Below are 25,434 nucleotides of genomic sequence, written 5' to 3'. Positions count from 1 at the left end.
CTGTGTGTGACCTTTGTGTGTGACTTCTGTGTGTGACCTCTGTGTGTGCGACCTCTGTGTGTGACCTCTGTGTGTGACTTCTGGGTGTGACCTTTGTGTGTGACTTCTGTGTGTGACCTCTGTGTGTGCGACCTCTGTGTGTGACCTCTGTGTGTGACTTCTGGGTGTGACCTTTGTGTGTGACTTCTGTGTGTGACTTCTGTGTGTGACTTCTGTGTGTGAATTCTGTGTGTGACTTCTGGGTGTGACCTATGTGTGTGACTTCTGGGTGTGACCTATGTGTGTGACTTCTGTGTGTGACCTCTGTGTGTGACCTCTGTGTGTGACTTCTGGGTGTGACTTCTATGTGTGACCTCTGTGTGTGACGTCTGTGTGTGACTTCTGTATGTGACCTTTGTGTGTGACTTCTGTGTGTGACCTCTGTGTGTGTGACCTCTGTGTGTGACCTCTGTGTGTGACTTCTGGGTGTGACCTTTGTGTGTGACTTCTGTGTGTGACCTCTGGGTGTGACCTCCGGGTGTGACCTCTGGGTGTGACCTGTGCTCAGTTACTCCTCACTCTGATAATGGAGTCTCCGATGTGCTCAATGACATTCAACCGTCTGTTTTTACTGCTCGACAACAGAAAAACTGGAATGAATTTACACCACAGCCCAATTCATGTGTGTAGTGGACCAGTAACACATCTGGAAGGGTGATACATTAGACAAAGAAAATTATTGTTTTTCTCCTTATTACGGTACTCAATGTGTCTGTGTAACGTTCTTACCATTAAAATGCAATTTATACGTGTATGAGCCATATCGTACACGTTTACATGAAGTATTATTAGTATTATTTTGCATGCATTTCGAGGTCATTTCTATAACATGCTGTTAGACTTATATTGATGAATTATATAATATGTATAATGCTTCAATTAATATTTCAGCCTTTTGTGCTGAACACCCAATGTAAAATACCAAATTTTATTGTCACTTTTCCAATAATTGTAAAAAAAAAAATGTTTACAATTTTACGAACTCGTGAAAAACGTGGGGCGAGCAAAGGCAACCAAAACAAACAGGCAATTAATACAAAGTTTACGTCTGGTCTTTGCTCACTTTTTATTCCATGCAATTTTAATGGTTTGTCGGGTTAGTAAATTCAGTGTTAATAAAAGTACAAAGGAAAAATGTTAGATGTTTTAAACCAATCAGAAACGTTATTTGCCAGTAAACCATTCAGTACTGACTCACACCTTAAAAATCTCAAGTAGTACGCCACAAAACCTATTACCCTTTTCACTGAGCACACGACTCTCCATCATCTCTCCAAACCATCTCCGTGACCTTCTGATTCAAATTGATTTCCATTGTAGAGTCTGTAAACACGTGTACGAAGTCTACGCAATGGACCCCAGACTTTCCTTGCAGCTCCCATTGCTCGAACTCGACGACAGCGAACCGCGCACCACCTGGAAAGTCTGTTCCGGCAAAGGCGTGTGCGCCCTCGTGGTCATCGCGCTGTCCCGCAGAGAGCTGTCCACGCTGCCCTCCCATTTCTCTTTGCTCTTGTTCGTCCTGCATTGTGGCTTGGGATATCCGTCCTTACAACATCTCCATGCCTTCTTGAAGCATAGTCTCTCGGCACAGTTTCTCAAGCAGAGGATCTCCTGGAAGGCGTGCCGGAAGTCGGGGCTGCGGCAGTAAATCAGCGGATTGAAGGCGGAGTTGGAGTATCCGAGCCAGTTCAGGAGACGAAACAGCAGCTTGACGTCGCCGAGGTCCGAGAACGTCATCAAAATGTTCAGTATGAAAAATGGCAACCAGCAAAGTGTGAACGTCCCCATGATAATCCCGAGAGTTTTGACGGCTTTCTGCTCCTTCAGGCAAAACTTGAGCCGCCTCGTCGTGGATTGCTTCTCAGTCCGCGGTTTCCCGTTTTCCATTTTTTGCATGCTCAGCCTATCGTCCGACTCGTTCCTCCGAAGTCTTTGCGACGGGCTCTCCTCGGTATAAGCCAGAGAGATTTGCAGCTTCAGCAAATGCCGTTCCCGTCCCCTGATCTTCTCCAGCTGTTTTTGAGCTTCCTGGAAAACTCTGGAATAAAGGAAGATCATGACGACCAGTGGCAGGTAGAAGGAGACAATGGAGGAGGAGACGGCGTAGGCTGCGTTGGTGTTGAAATCGCAGCAGAGTTCGTTCTTTAAGCACTTGGTGGCCTCCTCGTCCTTGGAGACCCAGAGTTTGAGGTGAATGGGCAGGAAGGAGATGAGCGAGGCGACGATCCACACGGCCAAGACCGCGGCGAACGCACGGCCCCTGGGTAAAGACGAACGAGGGGTCAGAAAGACATCAGAACAAGTAAGAATACTCAATGTGAACCATCCTCATTGTGCACTTCCAAGCATCTCTAAGGACTGAAGATGGCTTAAAGGGCCTGTACCTGATTTTGAACCATGATTCAGGAAAATGTTTTGGTTTGAACCGTTAGCCCCGCCCACTTAGTCCTTGCTGTCATTGTCAAATTGCACTATGACTCAGAAAGTAGTTATTTCCATATACGTCTCCAAACTTGGGACGACTTTTGGCCTTTTTGGCATTCTTGATAAGGCACCATAAGCGTAACTCAAGTGTCTGGTATCATGTCAGTGTTGTTTGCCTATGATTCTTGAACAGCGTGCCTGATTGGATGAAAATAGGTGACCCCCGTGAGCAGCTTCTGTATTCCTTATAACCCAAAAAGACACTTCATAAAATGCATGGATTTTATTTTATAGTCTCATTATTTTGTTATTTAGTTTTACCATACAATGCGTGACATGAAGAGCATTTATCTTCATGATAATACATTAAAATCAGGTACAGGTCCTGTGAGTTTGAATTGATCAATGCGGAATATATATATGAGGGGTAGAAAAAGAGGGAGAAAATGTTGCAGAAATGACTGAAATATGACTTTAAATAGAGGCATGAAGAATATCACTCTGAATAAACCACTATTGATGAGAGCATTTGCAAACAGAGCACTGTTGGTTAAAACAGTTTATAGTTATCTGCAGCATATATACTTTTATCTCATCCCTGTCAGAACATATATAATACAACTAAGAAAACACATTTGCATCTTTTTCAGTTGCTGAACTAAAACAAAAGGGATAAATAATTTGCAAGAAGCACAATGCAAGTCATTTCTATGGATTTTATTTTTTAAAGGTGCACTCTGTAATTTTTCCTTGTCTTCTACGAGCTCTTCTCCATGGAGACGATATTGCTTTGCTTACAATGTTCCACAGTATGGCATTCAACTTGCATGTATTCACTGACAAATGTTTTTACTGCTCCAAAATACAGCACATAAAAAAACAAATCTGTATTCTCACTGCGAGCGGGTTTGCCTTTGCACAGATCTGACTCGTAACTTGAATTACACAATTAGACATGTTTAATGCTGTACTGTGGAGCATTCAAGAGCATGCGCTAAATGTATCGTGCAAATGTGACCGGTGCAGAGCAAAAACAAAGCGTATCTCCTGTTATTGCGTGCGTTGTTGTAAAAATAAGTGTATACTTCCTTTCTTGTATTCACTTTGAACTCTTTGACCCTGATTACACACGCTATTACTCTGCCAAACACAAATCTAACTCTGATAGTGACAAGACTCCTATACTTTTTCCTGAATCTGATTGATTTACTACATCCCACCATGTGTTTACGCTAACTGGGGATGCTCCTTGTCTCATGCCAATTGTTATTAAATGTTTTTTAAGGATTTGCTTGATTATAAAATTATTTAATTTTATTTTTAAACATTTAATATGTTTTGGGGGGGGTATACGATCTGTTATTTTGTGAGGTTGTGTCTGGCGCCTCTTTGGTGTGATCACATGTGGATGTGATCAAGAGGGGGAATTGTGGATATTGATCAAATTATTGTCATGCATTTATATCATATTTCTGTGTCTTATTTATCATGGGTCACGATGATCTTACTGCATATGCATCACAATGAACTTTATGTTTACTTTCTGATTATCTGTGGACTAGTATAAACAATCTTAAAGCTGACGTCATGCCATCGTTATGCCATTTTATCAGACCCAAACAACAGCTACATAAAACGCAGCTAAATCTTGTGAAAAGTCGAATCTCAGCTGCAAGACAAACAACATGCTACTGTTTTGCCTGTTTTTCCCTGTTTTCATCAAATAAAGACCTTGAGAACGATCCTCGCCTCTCGCAGTCTGTTATAGACTAAACTTTGACAATATCACTATGAAACGTCACCATTGTTAAAGCATTTTGCATCGCAGCAACTGAAGCTAACTCAGATTAAGTTTACCGAGCTAATAACATGTCGTGTTAAGTTTTCTGCTTGCGTGACGTGATTGAGATGCGTTTTTGTAAACATACACGCCTCAGTGGAAATGAGATGGAAACCGGGCACTTCCCGTTCAAGCTGATTGTGTCGATGATGTTTACGCCGTTGAATGCCAGGAGCCGTACTACAAAGAGCAGGCAGGAAATATCTCTTAACTTTTACACAAATACTACCGCCGTCGGGCTGAATGGCTTTGCAAAGTGGGTTAACAGCTCAAGTTCTGCTCTCAAGTTCAAAGAAACGAAGAGCTAAGCAAACCAATCACGTCACAGAAAATCGCTGATGCAAAATGTGCACGATACAATTTTCTGTTGAGTAAATTTATCATCTTTAAAGCTCGTTTAAGTGATTTCTTCTCTTTTCTAACAGTGACAGAGAACGCTTTATAGGTTTACTGCTCATTTCTAAGGTTCCAGTTCTTCACATGCACGCTTTTGCAGAAGATTCTACAACTCTGAGCACATAAGCGTCTTCCGGGTTCAGATCGGACAAAAGCAGCTGAGGAAATTGATATAGATTGGTTAATTTTGCAGGGATTTAAACGTGCTTATGCCTGGTGGGTTTTCAGGGTTTTCAATTATGACTCTGTTTGGTGTGGTTGTAATTGTGATAAATATTTATTTGTAGAAAAAGTACTTGTTGAATCCCCACGGCCAACAAGAAAGTTAAATCATAAACTTCACCAGAATTGTCAAACTTATAAATACTAGGTGCGGTTCTTAAGACAAAAATGAATTTCAGATGGCTGCATAATAAACATGTTTGATTGTTTCTTTAGGCTTTGAAACTGCAAATATTTGTTTTTCTCTTTGCAAAACTGTTTATTGAGCTTGCGATGAAAGAATATTTGTAATAAAATTTGAATATAAAAGTACTACTTATGGTAATTAAAGCCTTTTTGTTATAGGGCTTGAATTCATTTTGAAATCTGATCTTCCTTTAATAAAGCAAACCCACTAATTTAAAACAGAAACACACAAATTAACCAATGACTAGAATTATTACTTATTTTTCAAAACTTTTACCAATTGATTACAAAATTGGCTTAAGGAAGACAGAGTAAATCTGCACATTTACTCAACTATATAGAGTAAACTGCCCTTCTTACGCTGTACTTTTACTCCTACTCCTACCTCCAGACAGTTTCTCATACAATCACAGTACTCTTACTAGTTTCCCCAAATACTTTTTTACTCTTACATCGGGTATTTCTTGGATCTACTTGAGTGATATTATTTAAAGAAACAATACTAACTTTTGGCTGCTCTCCTCACCTCAGCTTAGCCCATGTACGTGTTCAAAATAACCAATAAAAAGTTACATTTCGATACACTGCTAATGCTAATCCGCTGAATCCAGTCTTTTAGCACTGGGCATATTAAACTGAATGAGCTGCTTGTTTTCTTAATGTGCCGTCCTCGAGTTGCTGATGCGTCGCGTCCAAGACATTTCGTTTTGGAAAGTGCTTAATCGCGACATTCACCACAACTGCCTGAATGGATTTGGGGGAAAACAGGACAACTTAAGCTGATTTGTTTGCTGTTGGCTGGCGAGCGCATGTTCTCAGCCTTCGTCTAAAGGTCGGTACATTTCAAAGTCAGACGCAGACGGAGCGTCAGGGAACGGTTTTGCACGAGCTGAAAGTGTTCCAGTGTTTGCCAATTCAGAACGGCAGCGAATGTCCATGATCAAGACACGAGCTCCATATATTCAGATATTTAGATGCTATACATTAAGTAAAGTATAGCGATAGCTTTTTGTCTGTTTAGGGAAAATAGGTTCCTCACTTATTTTACTCACTTCAGAAATATGATACAGTCTAGGTAGTAACATTCTCTTCACTTAAAGCATAAATAGTGTGTAATATACTGTATGCATTGTGTGTTTTATGTGTGTGTTTTGTGTAGAACCTATATGTTTGTAATGACAATGAAGGATACATCACAATCGAATCGAAATCGCAATTTGAATTTGAATCCTGGCTCTGACAATTCGCTGCATGCCCTCCCTGCTCTCTCATCCCCGTTTCATGCTGAGACTGTCCTGTCTAATTGAGCCTACAGCTTAAAAAAGATAATAGAATATCTGTGTAAATGGGTGTAAATGTGGTTGTTCCAGTGGTTTCGAGCTCTACAAACATGTTCTGGAATGCATGGGATTCTTGTATTCGTTTTTTAGTTCAGTCTTTTCTAAAATGTTAATGCTGGATTTGTTTATGAAGTGCACTCTGAACAGAATCCTACTTTTTAAACATTTTAACACAATCACAGGTTCCCCCGTAAAGTGCAGCTTTCGTCGCGGATTATAACAGTAACGGCCAAAGTATGATAACATTTATTTACTGTCTCTGTAAGAGCTTGAGTGATTAAACTGTCTCAAACTGCTGACTGGCCCCTTTGTCTCCCGGGATAAAGCCTCCTCTATCGCCCCGGACAGCGGTCATACCTGGTGAGCAGCGACGGGTAACGGAGCGGCGACGTGATGGCCAGGTAACGGTCCAGAGCGATCACGCACAAAGTCTCGATGCTCGCGGTCACGCACAGGACATCGGTGGCCGTCCAGAACTCGCACATGAAGTTTCCGAACTGCCACGCCCCCAAGAGGATGTAGGTGGAACCGAATGGGACGACGGCGATGCCCATGACCAGGTCGGCCACGGCCAGCGAGGCGATGAACAGGTTTGTGACCGTCTGCAGGCGCTTGAAACGCAAGATGGCCGTGATGACGAGGACGTTACCTGGAAGTAAAGAAGGAAAAAAAAAAAGTTTCTGAATGGTAGAAAGTCTGTTAAAGGGCGGCTAAATCAGCAAATTGAAACCAATGAATTGCAATAACAGTGGCTATGTTCACTTGCACACAAACATCTCATTGTTATCTGATTTCTGGAGATATCAGATGATTGAAATGTTGTGGCCGTGACATCTGGTTTGAGTAATCGGATTTTCGTTCAGATTGTTCACACTTTGTCTAGAAATAAATATGCAAAAAAGAGGAATCTACTGGGGCAAAGACAAAAGTGAAAGAGAAAATTGAACAAATTGAAAGTTCTTCTAAAATGAATTGTACTTTGTGTTCTAAATGCAAAAGAACTCTGAGTAACGCTAAGTAACGCTAAAAATGCACTGACACGGGGCTCCAGCCGTAAACACACAGCAAACGTCAGATCTAATTATTGGATTATTTAAGGCCACGCACATCTACCCACTGACAAGTTAACAGCTCCACTGGACAACATTTAAGCCAATACAAAAGGTCTGTGAACGAGCCAGAGGCGAAACAGCAGTATGAGTATGTTTGAGCAATAAAATACACGCTTAATTTTAGTCTTTATTGGTAGAAATGTGAAGCGGAAAGTGAACAAATCTCATTAACTAACATTCATTATACGCTTGTTATACTGTATATGGGGTAAAATGGATACAAGGATTTGTGCGTCAAGAAGAAAATGGTGATATATTGACGTGAAGTAAAGTCTAAAGAACTGTGTGAATAGCATAAGAGAATGAAATGAAAGATATTTATGTTTGCGTTCCTGTCTTTTTTTCTTTCTTAACATTATTTAGTACATTTTTGAGGTTGTAGAAAAAGCTTCAGTTGTAGTCATCTGGACTCTGTTTGAAAAAATAGACGTTTCGACTCTCATCCAAGAGTCATTGTCAATAACAGAATTTAGGTCGAGAACTCCGATATTAATACTGTTCTGTGGTAAGACCCGCCCATTGGGCGGAGCCTTCCTGAAGTAGAAAGAGTTGTTTGTTTGAACAGAAACTCCCCCTTGTATCTACCGAGCCTATTCAGAATCTTAATGGGCTATTAGAAACCTCTTTGTCTTTGTGAGACCCTGGCTCAACCACCCTGAGTACCTGATTAGCATCTGAATGTCCTTTACCTTTCCAGGGGTTCAGAATCCCATTATAAATAACAGGAAGATGAAACCTAAGCCCTCCATTTCTGTTTAAAGAAGGTCTTTCTTTTTTAACAAAAATAGCTTCCTTGACTCCTCTTTCAAACCATCTTTTCTCCCTGCTTAAAACCTTCACCTCACCGTCTTCAAACGAGTGATTAGAGGCTTCAAGATGGAGATGCACGGCACTCTGAGGTCCTGAACTAGTATTTCTTCTGTGCTGATAAAGCCTCTTGTGTAGAGGCTGTTTTTCTGGGCGGGTCTTACCACAGAACAGTATTAATATCGGAGTTCTCGACCTAAATTCTGTTATTGACAATGACTCTTGGATGAGAGTCGAAACGTCTATTTTTTCAAACTGAGTCCAGATGACTACAACTGAAGCTTTTTCTACTATGGAACACGCCTGGACGAATGAGGGATTACACCGACATATTTTTGAGGTTATTATTTAGATTTAAGTCATATTTAAATCAGCCAAGGTAAGTATAATTTGTAAATCTTAAGGTTTACACACAAGTTTTACAGGAAATGATGCATTACAACCACACTAAAAAGCAAATCAAAACATGAATACACAATAAAATATCAAATCCTTTCAGTGATATGCACATATAACAGTTTTACAGCCTTGATCCTCAGAGTCTGGGATAGTTCATTTGGCACTAACATGTCAGAATAATGAAATAAATATGGAAAGTCATTTTTTGGAAGTAGCAGGGAATTTAACTGGGATAACTGTGGAACCAATTCATTTTACAGCTCTGTTTCCATGCAACAACGCAGAAAAAGCTAATCATATTTCCTGGTTATTTACTCTTCAAACTGGGTTATAGTTAATCGTATTACCCTGAAATAATGTAAGATGACATGTGTCCTATTTCCAACATGTAATTACCATATTATAATGAAGTATTATAATTTGTCGGCAAGGTGGGGCAGATAGGTACAAATGTTGGATGTTTTAGAAAATTACAAGGCAGAAACGTTAGCTTGACTCCTCCGTTTGAACAGAAACATATTTTGTTTTCGCTCCAGGTGGGACAGGCAAAGGTCAAGACGAGATAACTACAGGTTGACTTTGCTGTGTTCACGGTGATTCAACCCTCAACAAAAAACAACCTCCAAAACGGTTTTCCAAGAAGAAGAAGATATTAAGCCTAATGGCCCTGACACTCCATTTGTCGATTTGTGCAATTGTTATCGACTTGACTTAAACCAAAGCACATCACAAAGGCTAAGTGTATTTGAGCTTTAATTAAACTGAGGGGTCAATAAAAGGCAGCATCAATGTGTCAACTGCTGCTTCGACTTATAATCAGAAAAGATATGCTACAAAAAACATGCTTGTGGTTTTGTGGTGTGTAAATGAAGACGGCCTTTAAAAGTGATTTATTTAATATCATAAATACTTCAGCTACAGTTTTATTCACAGCATTTGGCTTTATGTTTTTGAGTTAAATGGTATTGGGCAGTGCTGTAAAACAAAATGAAACAATGCTGTAAAACAAAATTAAATAATGCAGTCAAACAAAATTAAATAATGCAGTCAAACAAAATTAAATAATGCTGTAAAACAAAATGAAACAATGCAGTAAAACAAAACTAAACAATGCAGTAAAACAAAACTAAACAATGCTGTAAAACAAAATGAAACAATGCAGTAAAACAAAACTAAACAATGCAGTAAAACAAAACTAAACAATGCCGTAAAACAAAACTAAACAATGCCGTAAAACAAAACTAAACAATGCTGTAAAACAAAACTAAACAATGCTGTAAAACAAAATGAAACAATGCAGTAAAACAAAACTAAACAATGCTGTAAAACAAAATGAAACAATGCAGTAAAACAAAACTAAACAATGCAGTAAAACAAAACTAAACAATGCCGTAAAACAAAACTAAACAATGCTGTAAAACAAAATGAAACAATGCAGTAAAACAAAACTAAACAATGCCGTAAAACAAAACTAAACAATGCTGTAAATCAAAAAAGCCACAGATTAAAACTAGATACAATTTGGCAGACCAATCCTCGACCAGATTTGTTGATCTCCACATGTGTGCTTTCTGTGGATACTCCTTAGTCTTTGTGATTAAAATAACTACAACAAACACATTTGTATTTGTATTGATTTTTGCTTATCACATTCTTGCATTTCAAGGACAACTTCAACTGTGTCCGTGGCGATACCAGTCTTGTCCAAGCAGTTATCATTAGTCATTTCATTATTAAAATTTACAAGAATGTATACGAAACAGCAGAAAGGAGAAGGCCAAGAATAAGCTAGAGTTTCTGTCGCAATTAGACAGTTTAATTTGCCTTTTCCCTTACATAATGCTGTTTACCAGTATGTTGTTGTTTTTGATCACTTTGAGAGCGTTTGGCTTCAGTCGATGAATCAATGCGCGGGTCTCGTCTTCAGTCGACCAAGCTTTTCTTTAGGTGACTACAGCCCCAATATAACATCTCAAACGAATCGCCCAAATTTACAACGGCCGTGATTGACAGGCAGGTTAGGCGATCAGAGAAACGCGTGGTTCGTCCGCTTCCAAACTAAAAGGGCAGCTTACGAGTAAAAACAAAAAAAAATAAATGCAGAATCAATGAGGACTGAACTAGCACTGAAAAATGAAGTTATTAAGTTGGATTTTGTTCTAAAAGTGAATTGACCAATGAGCTTCTTCGATTTCCATGCGTCCATGAAGTTGTAACCAATCTGGATGAGACAGTATTTAAGTTTAGAAACATTTAACGGGTCAATTCACCAATAGTATTATACTCTTTGGTGAAGGTTCATCCTGTCAACTATTTTAAACTGTCGGGTAAGAATCATTTTTGTTAAAGCAGGTAAAGGGGAAAGAAATCCCGCACACTGTCAAACTTGCAAAATAAAAGTTTAATAGTGAAGAGGCAACGTTACAGCGTCTAGGCCTAGACGCCGAAACGTTGCCTCTTCACTATTAAACTTTTATTTTGCAAGTTTGACAGTGTGCAGGATTTCTTTCCCCATTACAGTTCAGCGTCACGTACGCCCTTATCCTAAGCACCTGGCACAGAACCTGATGTGCAGAGCACCGTCTTGATTTCCGTTAAAGCAGGTAAACAAACACGCTTGTCAGACCAATAATAATTCGTAAAGTCTTAAAACTGTGAGTGGTACGCCAGATTTATGCAGTTTACAATCCCGACGTTTGTTTCCATTCACAAACGCCGTGTTGGATTTACTCACCAAACACAATGGCCACCACCAGAACGGACATAGCCACCCCAAGCAGCACCAGCTCGGCATCGCTGTACTCTGGCGCCCCCTGGATTGAAGAGGTGTTCAACAGGGAGAGGTTGGAGCCCCTCACGCCCACGTCCATGGTCCTCTGTCTGTGAGATCAAAACAACACTATCGATCAAGATATCACAAGCCAGAATCTTTAAGCATATTATTATCCGACGATCATATTTCAACAGACTGAAGTTAGTCACTACTTAAAGCTGCACTGCGTAACTTTTCTGGCAAACTGTTTCCAAGGAGATGCCATTGCGTTGTCTGGAATGGGCTACAATAAATGTATAGCTATAATTCTATGTCAGTATTGGTGTTTTTCTAATATACTTTGACATGTTTTCTCACTGAAAGCACCGTCGCCTCTCCACAGATCTGACCTGTAACTATAGGCCTTATAGGCTCACCTGCTTATCTCTATGGAAATGGACACATTATTTTTGAAGTGTTTTTTGGAATAATAAAGAAGAGAAAACATAGTAACAAACAAAAGTTAAAGTTAAAGCTGTGGTAAATAATGACATTTTGTGTATTTATAGAGTTTATTTTACAAGCAGCTCGTGGGGACAAAATGAGGCCACTGCGTTCTCTTTTTCTCTTGTCGTCAACGAAAACTCAGAGCCGAAACCATCGCTCTGATTGGCCATGCATGCGCCGTAAAATGCATGCATGTGAATGTAAACAATGTGTAAAAGGGTTTGCGAGAGCTAAGAACCCGATAGATTTAGTGGTGCGAAAAACAACTTTAAAATAGGAATCAACATAAAATCAGCCACATTAATTTATGTGTCATTGTCTGTTATATTATATGTCATTTTTCCATTTTATAAACGTTCATGGTTATTTGTGCCTATTGCCATAGTTGGTCGATCCATTTTCCAAAAGTATCCATCAATTGTTTCCAATGCAAGAGTTTGAAGTCCCAGATATATCATTTTATCGGCCAGTGGAATTTTGTCGTTGAAAATAATTTGCAGTGCTCCACAACTAGACATTGATAAAGTTTAATGCCATTCTGTGGAACATCACTGGCAAATCATCTCCACTGATTACACTGTGGAAAAGTTGCATAGAGCACCTTTCAATCCTAAAGTGTTGCCATAGAGACCAGGCCAGCTGCCATAGAGACCAGGGAAATGAAACATCCACTCCTGTGCTATGGCTCAGGAGTTTTGCCACAGCACATATGTGGAAATGTATCTCCCAACTCTTCATCCCCTCTTCACATTCTCTTCCGTCCAGTCTGATAAAGCTCAGTCCGGCCAAAAAAGAGTCATCTCCCTTAGATAACGGATTAGAGGCCAGAAAATAAAGGATTTAGTTGAAGCGTTTATGTGAGGAATGTGGGATGCTTTGTGTGCGCAGATTAACTTGACAACGCAGACTAAATGTTTAGCCGCAGTCTCGGACAGGCCCATATTTCCTCTTCACTCCCTCAGAGTCCCGGGTTCAGGGCAGAGCGGTAAATCTGGACTCCTCGTGTGGTTTTGAGTCAGCCGCTCTTTAAACTTTGACGAATGGCGCGGGTGCAGGTGTTAAGAGCCTATAGTGCACAAAAGACCTCGACACACCGGCGCACTACAGTCAAATGATTGGGTTCATCAGTGTTTCTGTGCGTTTTTTACGTAAAAGTTGACGAAAAATAGTTAAAAATAAAAGGGAAAGTCATGAGTAAAGTCGCAGCGGTTCATTTTGTGGCGTAATCCCATCGTAAACCAGTTCATCTTGCTATTTTCATCGTCAATTCGTCAGGACACTTTACTGACCTTGCTCGCGTGAACAGTGTGATTAAATGATTGTGGTTGCAGAGGCTTTTGGCACAGATTGGCAGTCAGTTTTCATTCAGTCTGCCCCGTGGCGATAGCGGCAAGTATAGCTTCCATCACCCTGTGCGGACTGTAGCCTTTCAAAAGACTTAAAGCGCAAAATACGAATCAGAGCCATTATTTTGTGACAGCACGAAATTCCCGGTATAATTCAGAGGTGCCAAACGTTTTCCTCGGGGCAAAATGAGTGACTCGAGGGCCAAAGCTGTGACAGTCGGCTTCATTGAATTGTCTCCTAATATTGGAAAACAGACTGGATTGGCCTCTCTAACACCTTGTGACAGTCTTTTCAATGCAAAACTGAATAAAAATAGATTCTTCTTACAATCTAGTTAACAATTATTCACATTTACTGAGCTTGTGGCTTAACGACAGTGAAATCTTTCATTCCCACCGTTCCCAACACGTTACTATTCCTCGTTTGTGACCACCATCTTCATGGAATCAAACTTTGTGCAGGTCAAAATGAATCTAATGTGACAAAAACAAACCGGATGCATTTTTTGAACTAAAGATTGAATGAAAAAGACAATATTGTGTTTCTAATGGATTGAGACCTAAATAATGCTGTAAAATCTCGTACAAACAAACAAAAAGTCAAAGCGCTCGATCAAAGTTCAAAACAGCTTCATAAACTTAAGTAAGGCACGTTGTAGTACAAAGATGTAGTACAAAGATGTAGTACAAAGAAGTAGTACAAAGCTGTAGTACAAAGATGTAGCACAAAGATGTAGTACAAAGATGTAGTACAAAGATGCAGTACAAAGAAGTAGTGCAAAGCTGTAGTACAAATATGTAGTACAAAGATGTAGTACAAAGATGTAGTAAAAAGATGTAGTACAATGATGTAGTACAAAGCTGTAGTACAAAGCTGCAGTACAAAGCTGTAGTACAAAGATGTAGTACAAAGATCTAGTACAAAGATGTAGTACAAAGATGTAGTTGTTGTTGTTGTTGTTGTTGTTGTTGTTGTTGTTGTTGTTTTATGGCGGTTGGCATCCAAGTGTTGCGTTACCGCCAGACTTTATTCCTCAGACTTTGTCGTAGTTGTTGTTGTTCGTAGTCCTCAGACTCTGTCGTAGTCCGCAAAAGTACTCCTCCCATTGCTTTGGTGTTACAAAGCCCATGAGGTCATGATGTGTCTTTGTGACTTGTCGTAGAATAGTTGTTGTTGTTGTTGTTGTTGTTGTTTTATGGCGGTTGGCATCCGAGTGTTGCATTACCGCCAGACTTTATTCCTCAGACGTTTCGTAGTCCTCAGACTCTGTCGTAGTCCGTAAAAGTACTCCTCCCATTGCTTTGGCGTTACAAAGCCCATGAGGTCATGATGTGTTTTTGTGACTAGAATAGTTGTTGTGTCAGAGACCAACCGGCTTTATTCCAGGGAGACTCTTCTTCACCTTCCTCGCCCTCTTTGACGTTCGGTGCTTTGGAAGTACAAAGCCCATGAGGTCATGGGACGTCTTTGTTGTTTTATCCTTTAGAAGTCCTTCTTCCATCACTTTGGCGTTTCTAGGCCCATGAAGTCCAAGCGCGTTAGAACATCCTCTTGCTCCTCATCCTCAGCTCAGTCTCCAACACCCCCCACCTCTATAAACGTTTACCCAGCCCTGTGCTACATAAGTAAGCAACCACAGCCTGACACAAACCCTGTGACTGGAACGCCAGAACGTTCCGCAGATTGAACTCCCGCCCATTATTCCGAAACCACAAGGCCAACCCGGCCCTTTCCCTATCATAAGCCTCACAGCCAATCAGCACATGCTCGACAGTCTCTGGCACCCGACAGTGACCACACAGACCGGTCGGATGCTTGCCTATCCTACTCAGTGACCAATTGAGTTGTTGTTGTTGTTGTTGTTTTATGGCGGTTGGCATCCGAGTGTTGCATTACCGCCAGACTTTATTCCTCAGACGTTTCGTAGTCCTCAGACTCTGTCGTAGTCCGTAAAAGTACTCCTCCCATTGCTTTGAGTTGTTTCAGAGACCGACCGGCTTTATTCCAGGGAGACTCTTCTTCATCTTCCTCTCCTTCTTTGACGTTCGGTGCTTCCACCGTACAGCTTTATTCTTTAGGCTTCATTCTTCAGGCTTTAATATTTCCACTGATGTCGCTGCTTGGTAGCCGTGCGTCTACGAGACTGGGCGAGGACAGGAGACCACCCCCACCTCATCACTCTGATCACTCTGACTCCCCAAAAGCAGACCCCCATCATCCCGACTCCCATTTAGCGCCTTTAGCCTGTTTTCTATATCTGCCCAATCAAGCTCTTTTGTTCCAAGGAATCTCCCTGCAGCTTTAGCAATGATCCTGATCCTTTCAGTTCTGCTTTGAGTCTGAGCAGCACAGTTTACAACATCCACCATAAAGAGTACAAAATCCTCTCTATCCACAACCAGGGTATTCTCATTAATTCTGGAACCTGCACACTTGGGACCTCCACTCTTGAAACCTTCACACTTCTTGGGAGCCACGCTGGAATTTCTCATTTCGCCCTGGCTGGGAGCAGCGCTGGCTCCTCTCTCTGTGTTTATTCTAAACTCGTTACTTGAAACTTTCTTGACTGCATCTGCATAGGATATACCTTGAGAGACCTCTATTTTATGCACCTCAGCAGCTCCTCCGCCAAACCTGCATCCCCCGCAGGCAGAGCCACGCTCCTCCCCACAGCCACAGCACCCCAGCCCCGCTCCCACGCCACACCCCCCACACTCGTGATCTCCTGCACATCCACCACACCCCTGCCCCCCTCCACAGACCGCCGCAACATGCCCAAAGCGCTGGCACCTAAAGCAACGCAGGGGTGGCGGAACACACGGCCCAACGTCACGGCACACAAACCCAATGAACACCCCACCAGGCAGGCACCCCCCCCCCCAAGTGTTACCATTACCGACAAGCTGTCAGATCTTACCCCAGACCGGGTCACCTTCAACCGCCTAGCGTCCACCACCGTAGCTCCCGTCAAATTCTCCTTAACTTCATCCACAGACGTCGCCGTAGGGACACCCACGATAACTCCTCTGACCGTGTTTCTTACAGCATCAGACACAAGAATGTCCTTTCCACCCAGACGTTTAGTTCCAATCGCCTTCCGTTGCTGAGCCGCGTCCTTGCACACGACCAGCAGCGAACCATCTCTAAGGACACTCGCACTCTTGATCACTCCCACAGCTGCAGGTTGAGTTGGGGGAATTGCCGTTGCGGCTCCGGAGGCTAGAACTTCTGTTGGCTTACTGGGTGAATGTGCAAGGTCATACGAGCTCTCACCCGGTGAGGGACTTTCTCAGGGTTGATTGGGGGCAGAGTGAGGCTGGCGGTATGGTTTTTAGGCAGGTAGGAAATGCGAAGGCGCGGCTTGCGGGGGTTGGTGATCTGCGTGTGAGCCCGTCGGTGGCTTTGTCTGCTATAGCTCCGTGGAAGTTTGTCCCGGCTCCTGTTGATGTTAGCTTGCATGGCAAGCTTAGAGGAGTCGCTGGGAGGGCACCGCAGTTTGCCGTTCAAGCGCTCATCGATAAGCACTCAGGTGATGTGTTTATTTATACCGACGGGTCTAGGGATCCTGAGAGTGGGCGTACTGGCGCCGCTTATTTTGTGCCTGACCTGGGGCTGGCGGTCAAGAAGAGGTTGACAGATCGCCTTTCTGTTTTCACGTCGGAACTCATAGCGATACGGTTGGCATTGGAATGGGCGGAATCTGCTTTGCAGTGTTGCGGCATTGTGGTGGCCTCTGACAGCCTTTCTGCATTGCAAAGCATTAAATCTGGGAAATCGGATTGCAGACAGGATGTGTTGAATGGCATCTTCTGTCTGCTGCTCTCCCTGTCCAGGAAGGATGTGAGGGTTTCCTTCATTTGGGTCCCTGTGCATGTGGGGGTGGATGGTAACGAAATGGCTGATGCACTGGCTAAGCGTTCCCTTAGGCGGCCATCAATTGATGTGGCGGTTGAGTTAGCAAATCTGAAGTCAAGCCCGTTATCAAGAGTCATGTGGTCGGCCTTTGGCAGGAATTTTGGAGCCACTGTGTTACTGGACGGCATCTCTATCACATACAGGGTAGTGTGGGTCCTTGCGGGTCTATGGGCAGGAACGCGTGGGAGGAAAGGGCCTTCGCCCGCATGAGGATTGGCCATGCTGGACTCAATTGGTCACTGAGTAGGATAGGCAAGCATCCGACCGGTCTGTGTGGTCGCTGTCGGGTGCCAGAGACTGTCGAGCATGTGCTGATTTGCTGTGAGGCTTATGATAGAGAAAGGGCCGGGTTGGCCTTGTGGTTTCGGAATAATGGGCGGGAGTTCAATCTGCGGAACGTTCTGGCGTTCCAGTCACAGGGTTTGTGTCAGGCTGTGGTTGCTTACTTATGTAGCACAGGGCTGGGTAAACGTTTATAGAGGTGGGGGGTGTTGGAGACTGAGCCGAGGATGAGGAGCAAGAGGATGTTCTAACGCGCTTTGACTTCATGGGCCTAGAAACGCCAAAGTGATGGAAGAAGGACTTCTAAGGGATAAAACGACAAAGACGTCCCGTGACCTCATGGGCTTTGTAAAACAACAAAGACGTCCCATGACCTCATGGGCTTTGTACTTCCAAAGCACCGAACGTCAAAGAGGGAGAGGAAGATGAAGAAGAGTCTCCCTGGAATAAAGCCGGTTGGTCTCTGACACAACAACTATTCTAGTCACAAAGTCATATCATGACCTCATGGGCTTTGTAACACCAAAGCAATGGAAGGTGTACTTTTACGGACTACGACAGAGTCTGAGGACTACGAAACGTCTGAGGAATAAAGTCTGGCGGTAATGCAACACTCGGATGCCAACCGCCATAAAACAACAACAACAACAACTCCCACAGCTACAGTTAGGCTCTTTGACAATGCCACTGAATTCCACTCCTTAAAGGAGGCACGATTCTGTGCAAGCTTTATGATCACCTTACAGTCTCTGCTCTCACCCCGGATATCAATAGCTTCAGCCTCATCCTGCTGCTCATTCCCAGAACCCTCGGACGAGCTAAGGGACTTTTTACGTTTCCGGGCACGAGCAGCCAGAAAAGGCTGCTCCTCCACGCCGTCCAGAACGCCTTCGACCACCGATCCACTCTCCTCCGCCATCTCCTGTCTCTCCAGACCGCCCAGACGCCAGACTTTATTCGTAGTCCTAGCAGTTCTTCTTCCAGTGTTGTTGTTGTTGTACAAAGATGTAGTACAAAGCTGCAGTACAAAGCTGTAGTACAAAGCTGTAGTACAAATATTTAGTACAAAGATGTAGTACAAAGCTGCAGTACAAAGATGTAGTACAAAGATGTAGTACAAAGATGTAGTACAAAGCTGCAGTACAAAGATGTAGTACAAAGCTGCAGTACAAAGATGTAGTACAAAGCTGCAGTACAAAGATGTAGTACAAAGCTGCAGTACAAAGATGTAGTACAAAGATGTAGTGCTGAACACATTCACATTTCAACAAATAAACAAGATAAACAGCATTTTATCAATAGAAAGTTGTGTTGAAAAGTCTGTTTAATGTTTCATGTGCCACAGCATTTGAGGTTAAAGCGGGAAAAGGGAAGTCGCAAAGGAAATTCATATCTGTAACTTGTTGCCAAAATGTCAAGTTAGTCGGCACATGCACTTCTTTATCGCACTCATTCATATACTCAATTATTTAAGGCTTTTCCATTGACAAACTGATTGGAACAACTGTGGGGCCGATAATCAAACACATTGTACAGTGGTTCCTGTTACAGACTTCTTCAGAACAGGATGTCTCCGCCACAATTCTCAAGATGAGAACATTAAATTATCCTCACACCCTGGACATCCTTCCTATTTCACTTCACACGTGTGGCCTGGGTGCACTCTGGGCACAAGCATATGAGATGTAGCAGAGTCGGGAAGAATACTTTGAAACTGTAGTGATAGAATACTGAACACCTGCATTAAAATGTATTTTGTAATGTATTTTATTACATAGTCCAATCTGAATAGCTACTGTACTCTGAGAACTTACAATGCTTTCACTTTAAGTATCGAAGATATATTGTATATTATGGTCAACACATGATTAAAACAGTCTTAGGTTTGTTGTGCCGTTTGTATTGTATTTATTTACAACTATAGAAAAGAGAAGAAAAAGATCACCCATGCTGTCACCACAAGAGCTGTTTCTCTCACTAAAATTTGAAGTATTCCTTTATTTTAGAAAAATAACTGTATTATAAAAAACACAAAACAAAAGAGTAACTGCAACTGAATTATAAATCTGAATATGCATTTTCTACTTCAGCAGCCCAAAATCACAACTGTTGCTTTGTAAGACTTTCGACAATTGTTGATTTTACCAGCAGAAATTTAGAACATCAAATTATGAAACAGTCATTGGTCAATAATAGAGCAGAATAATAGAATAGAAGAGTGTCCCCCGTCCTCAGACGCTCCTTCTGCAACGAAAAACTACAAAAAACCCAGTGGGAAAAACAGCCACTTATATTTCAGATTGAATTCATATTTAGCGATACATCTTGGACATATTATACATTATGTTTAGTGTGTCAAAGGTTGGGCCATTTTGGTCATCCGTCTAATCTGTGGTCAGCAGACGGGCCCTTCACACATTTATCAGTGTCGCGTCTGAACTGCAGCTGATAAAGATTAAACTGCTGTATGTGGTCCACATCGGGCACAAGAACAAACTATTTAACCGATTGTTCAGTTCCAAAAATCTTTCTATCGAAACGGATCGGCCCCGTTTCTCAGCGACAGTCGCCCACATTTCAGTGTATCTGTTTGCTGACAGTCAAACATGTGGCATTGCAGCTGGTAAAACATGATCTCTGTTTCCATGACGAGATGAGCTAAGACCAATAAAATCCATCAGCGAGTTCAGGCCAGGTCATGTGCAAGACAGAAGTACAGTAAACAAGTGCATTTACTTATACTTTTGGATCGCAAGAATGATTGAGGGCGGACTAGTGTAAAATATGAAGTCCAGTGGTGTTGATGAGAGTGTGAATGCAGGACCAGAACCACTAAAGTATTCCCCTACAATAAGAAACACGTGTCAAAAGTATATCAACATGTATAAATATGTATATTAGAAGTTCTTGACTCAAATCCCGTTGATATAGCCGAGTCTATACCCCAAAAATTAAAGGTTTTACTGGTTATTTCTTTCAAAAAATAACAAAAAAGTGTCAGTTTTTCTTTTACCAAGATATAAGCAGTGCTTTCTACTTTTGATGATAAACACTTATGTTACTTAAGCACTTTTTTCCTACAGTAACAGCTTCTCTTTCGTAATGTCGCGTTACAGTGACTCCGTTGTCCTTAATTGACCCGCGTGTCAACAGATCAATTACAGACGGCTCAAGTAAAAGGGCAAATGAGCTCAACATTCATAATTTATAAGTACTTTTTTAACTACTTGGCTTTATTTAAATGAGCGCTGTGATTTAAGCTTGTCCTCCTCCTCCTCGGCTTGACATCGTTGAGCGCTTGTTCACGTAAAGTACTTCGAAGTGGTTCGGTGAAGAGCCGCATTGATTCACGAGCGTTTGAGCCGTTTCCCCCTTTTTCGTCAAAGCCTCGCACTGTTCACATCTGGGACCAGGTTCAACGCCTGTCCGCAGAGATCGGGGGGGAAGGCACCTGTCAGGCGGCCCCTGACAGGTGCCACGGCGTAATACATAACGGGCTTGAAGTGCGGCGTCGGAAAAATATGAGAAAAAACGGTCAATTTTCCCGTCATGGAACACTTTGGATTTTGTTGACTGCATAACACCTGGAGCGCCACAAGTTTAGCGTGAATTTTATTACAAAAAACAGAATTTGTCCAAGTCTTGACCAGAGAAGTGTCGTAGTAGTAGTCGTAGTAGTAGTAGTAGTTGTAGTTTTAGTAATTTTAGTAGTTTTAGTAGTTGTTGTAGTTGTTGTAGTTTTAGTAGTTGTTGTTGTAGTAGTTGTAGTAGTAGTAATAGTAGTAGTAGTAGTAGTAGTAGTAGTAGTAGTAGTAGTAGTTGTAGAAGTAGTAGTAATAGTAGTAGTAGTTGTAGTAGTAGTAGTAGTAGTAGTAGTAGTAGTAGTAGTAGTAGTAGTAGTAGTAGTAGTAGTAGTAGTAGTAGTAGTAGTAGTAGTAGTAGTAGTTGTAGAAGTAGTAGTAATAGTAGTAGTAGTTGTAGTAGTTGTTGTTGTAGTAGTAGTAGTAGTAGTAGTAGTAGTAGTAGTAGTAGTAATAGTAGTAGTAGTTGTAGTAGTTGTGGTGGTGTTGGTACTTTTTCCCTCTCGTCTAACAACTTTTGAAGATTTTGAAGTGTCAGCGTGAGGATTAATCTCATTTAAGTCAAACGTCTTTCATCTCTTTTCCCTCAAAGGCAGTTTTAATTTGTACAGATGAGTTTAAGGGACAGATTTAATCTCAGCGCGGAAAGATAATATCACACTTGACACTCTGAATAAAACTTCAAGCTTTTTTTTTACAGATCTGTGTTTTTCCAGCATCTAACAAGAGAATGTTCAACATGCACGATGTCCAAAATGACTGACTGAATCATCATTTTGTTCCAGCCAATTGAAGCCAATCGCGGTCAGTATATATATATATATATATATATATATATATATATATATATATATATATGTATCTACCTGCGTTGCACCAATGAAATTTCCCCATGTGGGACAATAAAGGAATATCTTATCTTATATATATATATATATATATATATATATATATATATATATATGTCAGTATATGACATGTACATGTCTTCAAATGTACATGTTACAAAGTTTCAGAATGAATGAGAGCCAGACTGAAAGGAGCCGAATCACGCTTCTGCTCACTTCCTGTTTGGAACGTGGCAGCTAATGGGCCACGTCCTCTCTATATAGTCCATGGGCCGGGCCGTCTCACCCTGGACGTGGACGGTTTGAGCCCCTCGTCTCGGGCAGAAGGCTGCGCTCCAGAACCTCTCGCCATGAGAACCTGTTCTTTCCCTCGGCCCAACATGTCACGTTAATAACTCAATACTTATTCTGTCCATACTGTATTTAAGTTGTATATTTAGTCAAAGTTAAAGCCTTTTACTTGATCATGTTTGATATCGTTCAGAAGCCTCTGAGCCCTTTGACCCAATTCAAACTGAACCCTTTGGAGTATAAACAAATGTGACCTGAGACGCAGTAGTTTTGGCCTCTGATTTACTGTCTGATTTACTCTATTTATAAGCTCTGCACAGAGGAATATCACATTTGAAATCCCACCTACATTTTCTTTGGTAAATATAAGGATTAAAGCTGCTTTTGGGATATGATCTGATTGACACTAGTTTGGGCATGGGTTTTGACAATTATTTACAAGCTGAATTAACTAAAAAGGAGGAATTTTACTGTATTTTTTAGGGCTCTGTACTTTTTTTTTATACCTTTAGAAAGTTTTCCTTCATATTATGAATTGTCTTATGTTGCACCATATCACCAAAGCACATTCCTAATGTGTACATTCTGTCTCTCCTGGGAAGGCATCCAGGGGGGTCTGTCTTGGACACATGCCTGTCCACTTCAGCTGGCGCCTGATTTGTGGAGTAGGAACAGTTGTGGATCCTCCCTTGTGATTTAGCCTCGGCACATGTGGATGCATCTGCCGCCGTGTGAGAAAACCACACCACACCTGTATCTAACCACACCACACCTGTATCTAACCACACCTAACCACACCACACCTGTATCTAACCACACCTAACCACACCACACCTATATCTAACAACACCACACCTGTATCTAACCACACCTAACCACACCACACCTGTATCTAACCACACCTAACCACACCACACCTATATCTAACAACACCACACCTGTATCTAACCACACCACACCTGTATCTAACCACACCTAACCACACCACACCTGTATCTAACCACACCACACCTGTATCTAACCACACCTAACCACACCACACCTGTATCTAACCACACCTAACCACACCACACCTATATCTAACAACACCACACCTGTATCTAACCACACCACACCTGTATCTAACCACACCTAACCACACCACACCTGTATCTAACCACACCACACCTGTATCTAACCACACCACACCTGTATCTAACCACACCTAACCACACCACACCTGTATCTAACCACACCACACCTGTATCTAACCACACATAACCACACCACACCTATATCTAACAACATCACACCTGTATCTAACCACACCTGTATCTAACCACACCACACCTGTATCTAACCACACATAACCACACCACACCTATATCTAACAACATCACACCTGTATATAACCACACCTGTATCTAACCACACATAACCACACCACACCTATATCTAACAACATCACACCTGTATCTAACCACACCTGTATCTAACCACACCACACCTGTATCTAACCACACCTAACCACACCACACCTGTATCTAACCACACCTGTATCTAACCACACCACACCTGTATCTAACCACACCTAACCACACCACACCTGTATCTAACCACAACTGTATCTAACCACACCTAACCACACCACACCTGTATCTAACCACACCTAAACACACCACACCTGTATCTAACCACACCACACCTGTATCTAACCACACCTAACCACACCACACCTGTATCTAACCACACCACACCTGTATCTAACCACACATAACCACACCACACCTGTATCTAACCACACCTGTATCTAACCACACCACACCTGTATCTAACCACACCTAACCACACCACACCTGTATCTAACCACAACTGTATCTAACCACACCTAACCACACCACACCTGTATCTAACCACACCTAAACACACCACACCTGTATCTAACCACACCACACCTGTATCTAACCACACCTAACCACACCACACCTATATCTAACAACATCACACCTGTATCTAACCACACCTGTATCTAACCACACCTAACCACACCACACCTGTATCTAACCACACCTGTATCTAACCACACCTAACCACACCACACCTATATCTAACAACATCACACCTGTATCTAACCACACCTGTATCTAACCACACCACACCTGTATCTAACCACACCTGTATCTAACCACACCACACCTGTATCTAACCACACCTAACCACACCACACCTGTATCTAACCACACCTGTATCTAACCACACCACACCTGTATCTAACCACACCTAAGCACACCACACCTATATCTAACCACATCACACCTGTATCTAACCACACCTGTATCTAACCACACCTGTATCTAACCACACCACCACACCTGTATCTAACCACACCTGTATCTAACCACACCACACCTGTATCTAACCACACCACACCTGTATCTAACCACACCACACCTGTATCTAACCACACCACACCTGTATCTAACCACACCACACCTGTATCTAACCACACCACACCTGTATCTAACCACACCTGTATCTAACCACACTACACCTGTATCTAACCACACCACCACACCTGTATCTAACCACACCTGTATCTAACCACACTACACCTGTATCTAACCACACCACCACACCTGTATCTAACCACACCTGTATCTAACCACACCACACCTGTATCTAACCACACCACACCTGTATCTAACCACACCACACCTGTATCTAACCACACCACACCTGTATCTAACCACACCTGTATCTAACCACACCACACCTGTATCTAACCACACCACCACACCACACCTGTATCTAACCACACCACACCTGTATCTAACCACACCACCACACCACACCTGTATCTAACCACACCACACCTGTATCTAACCACACCACCACACCACACATGTATCTAACCACACCTCACCTGTATCTAACCACACCTGTATCTTTTATCTCACCACAGGTTCTTCTGGGATGTGATGTTGCTGTGGTGGAGAAACTGTGACGTGGCCCAGGGAGGGGAGGTGTAGCAGTGAAGAGGGTGAAGAGATACTATATTTTCAGACAATTCATGGAAATAATGTCAACTAGGAGGCAGTATAGATGATAAGACAGCTAAAACAGGTTAGAATATTGAAACTTTGAAAGTTCATTTCAGTTCATAT

General features: G+C 42.0%; 1 protein-coding gene across 2 annotated transcripts in view; it reads right to left on the bottom strand.

Moving 5' to 3' along the window:
• Nucleotides 1–1,064: 1,064 nt before the first annotated feature.
• The window catches only part of LOC140360520 (beta-2 adrenergic receptor-like), a 28,661-nt gene continuing 4,291 nt past the window's right edge, over nucleotides 1,065–25,434 (bottom strand). Inside the window, exons 2-4 of one of the 2 annotated variants that reach the window (XM_072445757.1) lie at nucleotides 11,503–11,648; nucleotides 6,808–7,099; nucleotides 1,065–2,302 (exon numbers count right to left, since the gene is read on the bottom strand). In XM_072445757.1, the coding sequence (XP_072301858.1) occupies nucleotides 1,384–2,302; nucleotides 6,808–7,099; nucleotides 11,503–11,638 (1,347 nt within the window). In that variant the 5' untranslated portion in view covers nucleotides 11,639–11,648 and the 3' untranslated portion in view covers nucleotides 1,065–1,383. The remainder of the gene's footprint in view (nucleotides 2,303–6,807; nucleotides 7,100–11,502; nucleotides 11,649–25,434) is intronic. The other variant, XM_072445758.1, reaches the window with a different exon arrangement.

This window comes from Eucyclogobius newberryi, unplaced genomic scaffold (genome assembly GCF_026437365.1).
Source record: "Eucyclogobius newberryi isolate DKJ021-1_F unplaced genomic scaffold, fEucNew1.0.hap1 SCAF_15, whole genome shotgun sequence".
NCBI lineage: Eukaryota > Metazoa > Chordata > Actinopteri > Gobiiformes > Gobiidae > Eucyclogobius > Eucyclogobius newberryi.
Note: the sequence above shows the minus strand (reverse complement) of the source record. Positions and strands in the feature narration are given on the sequence as shown.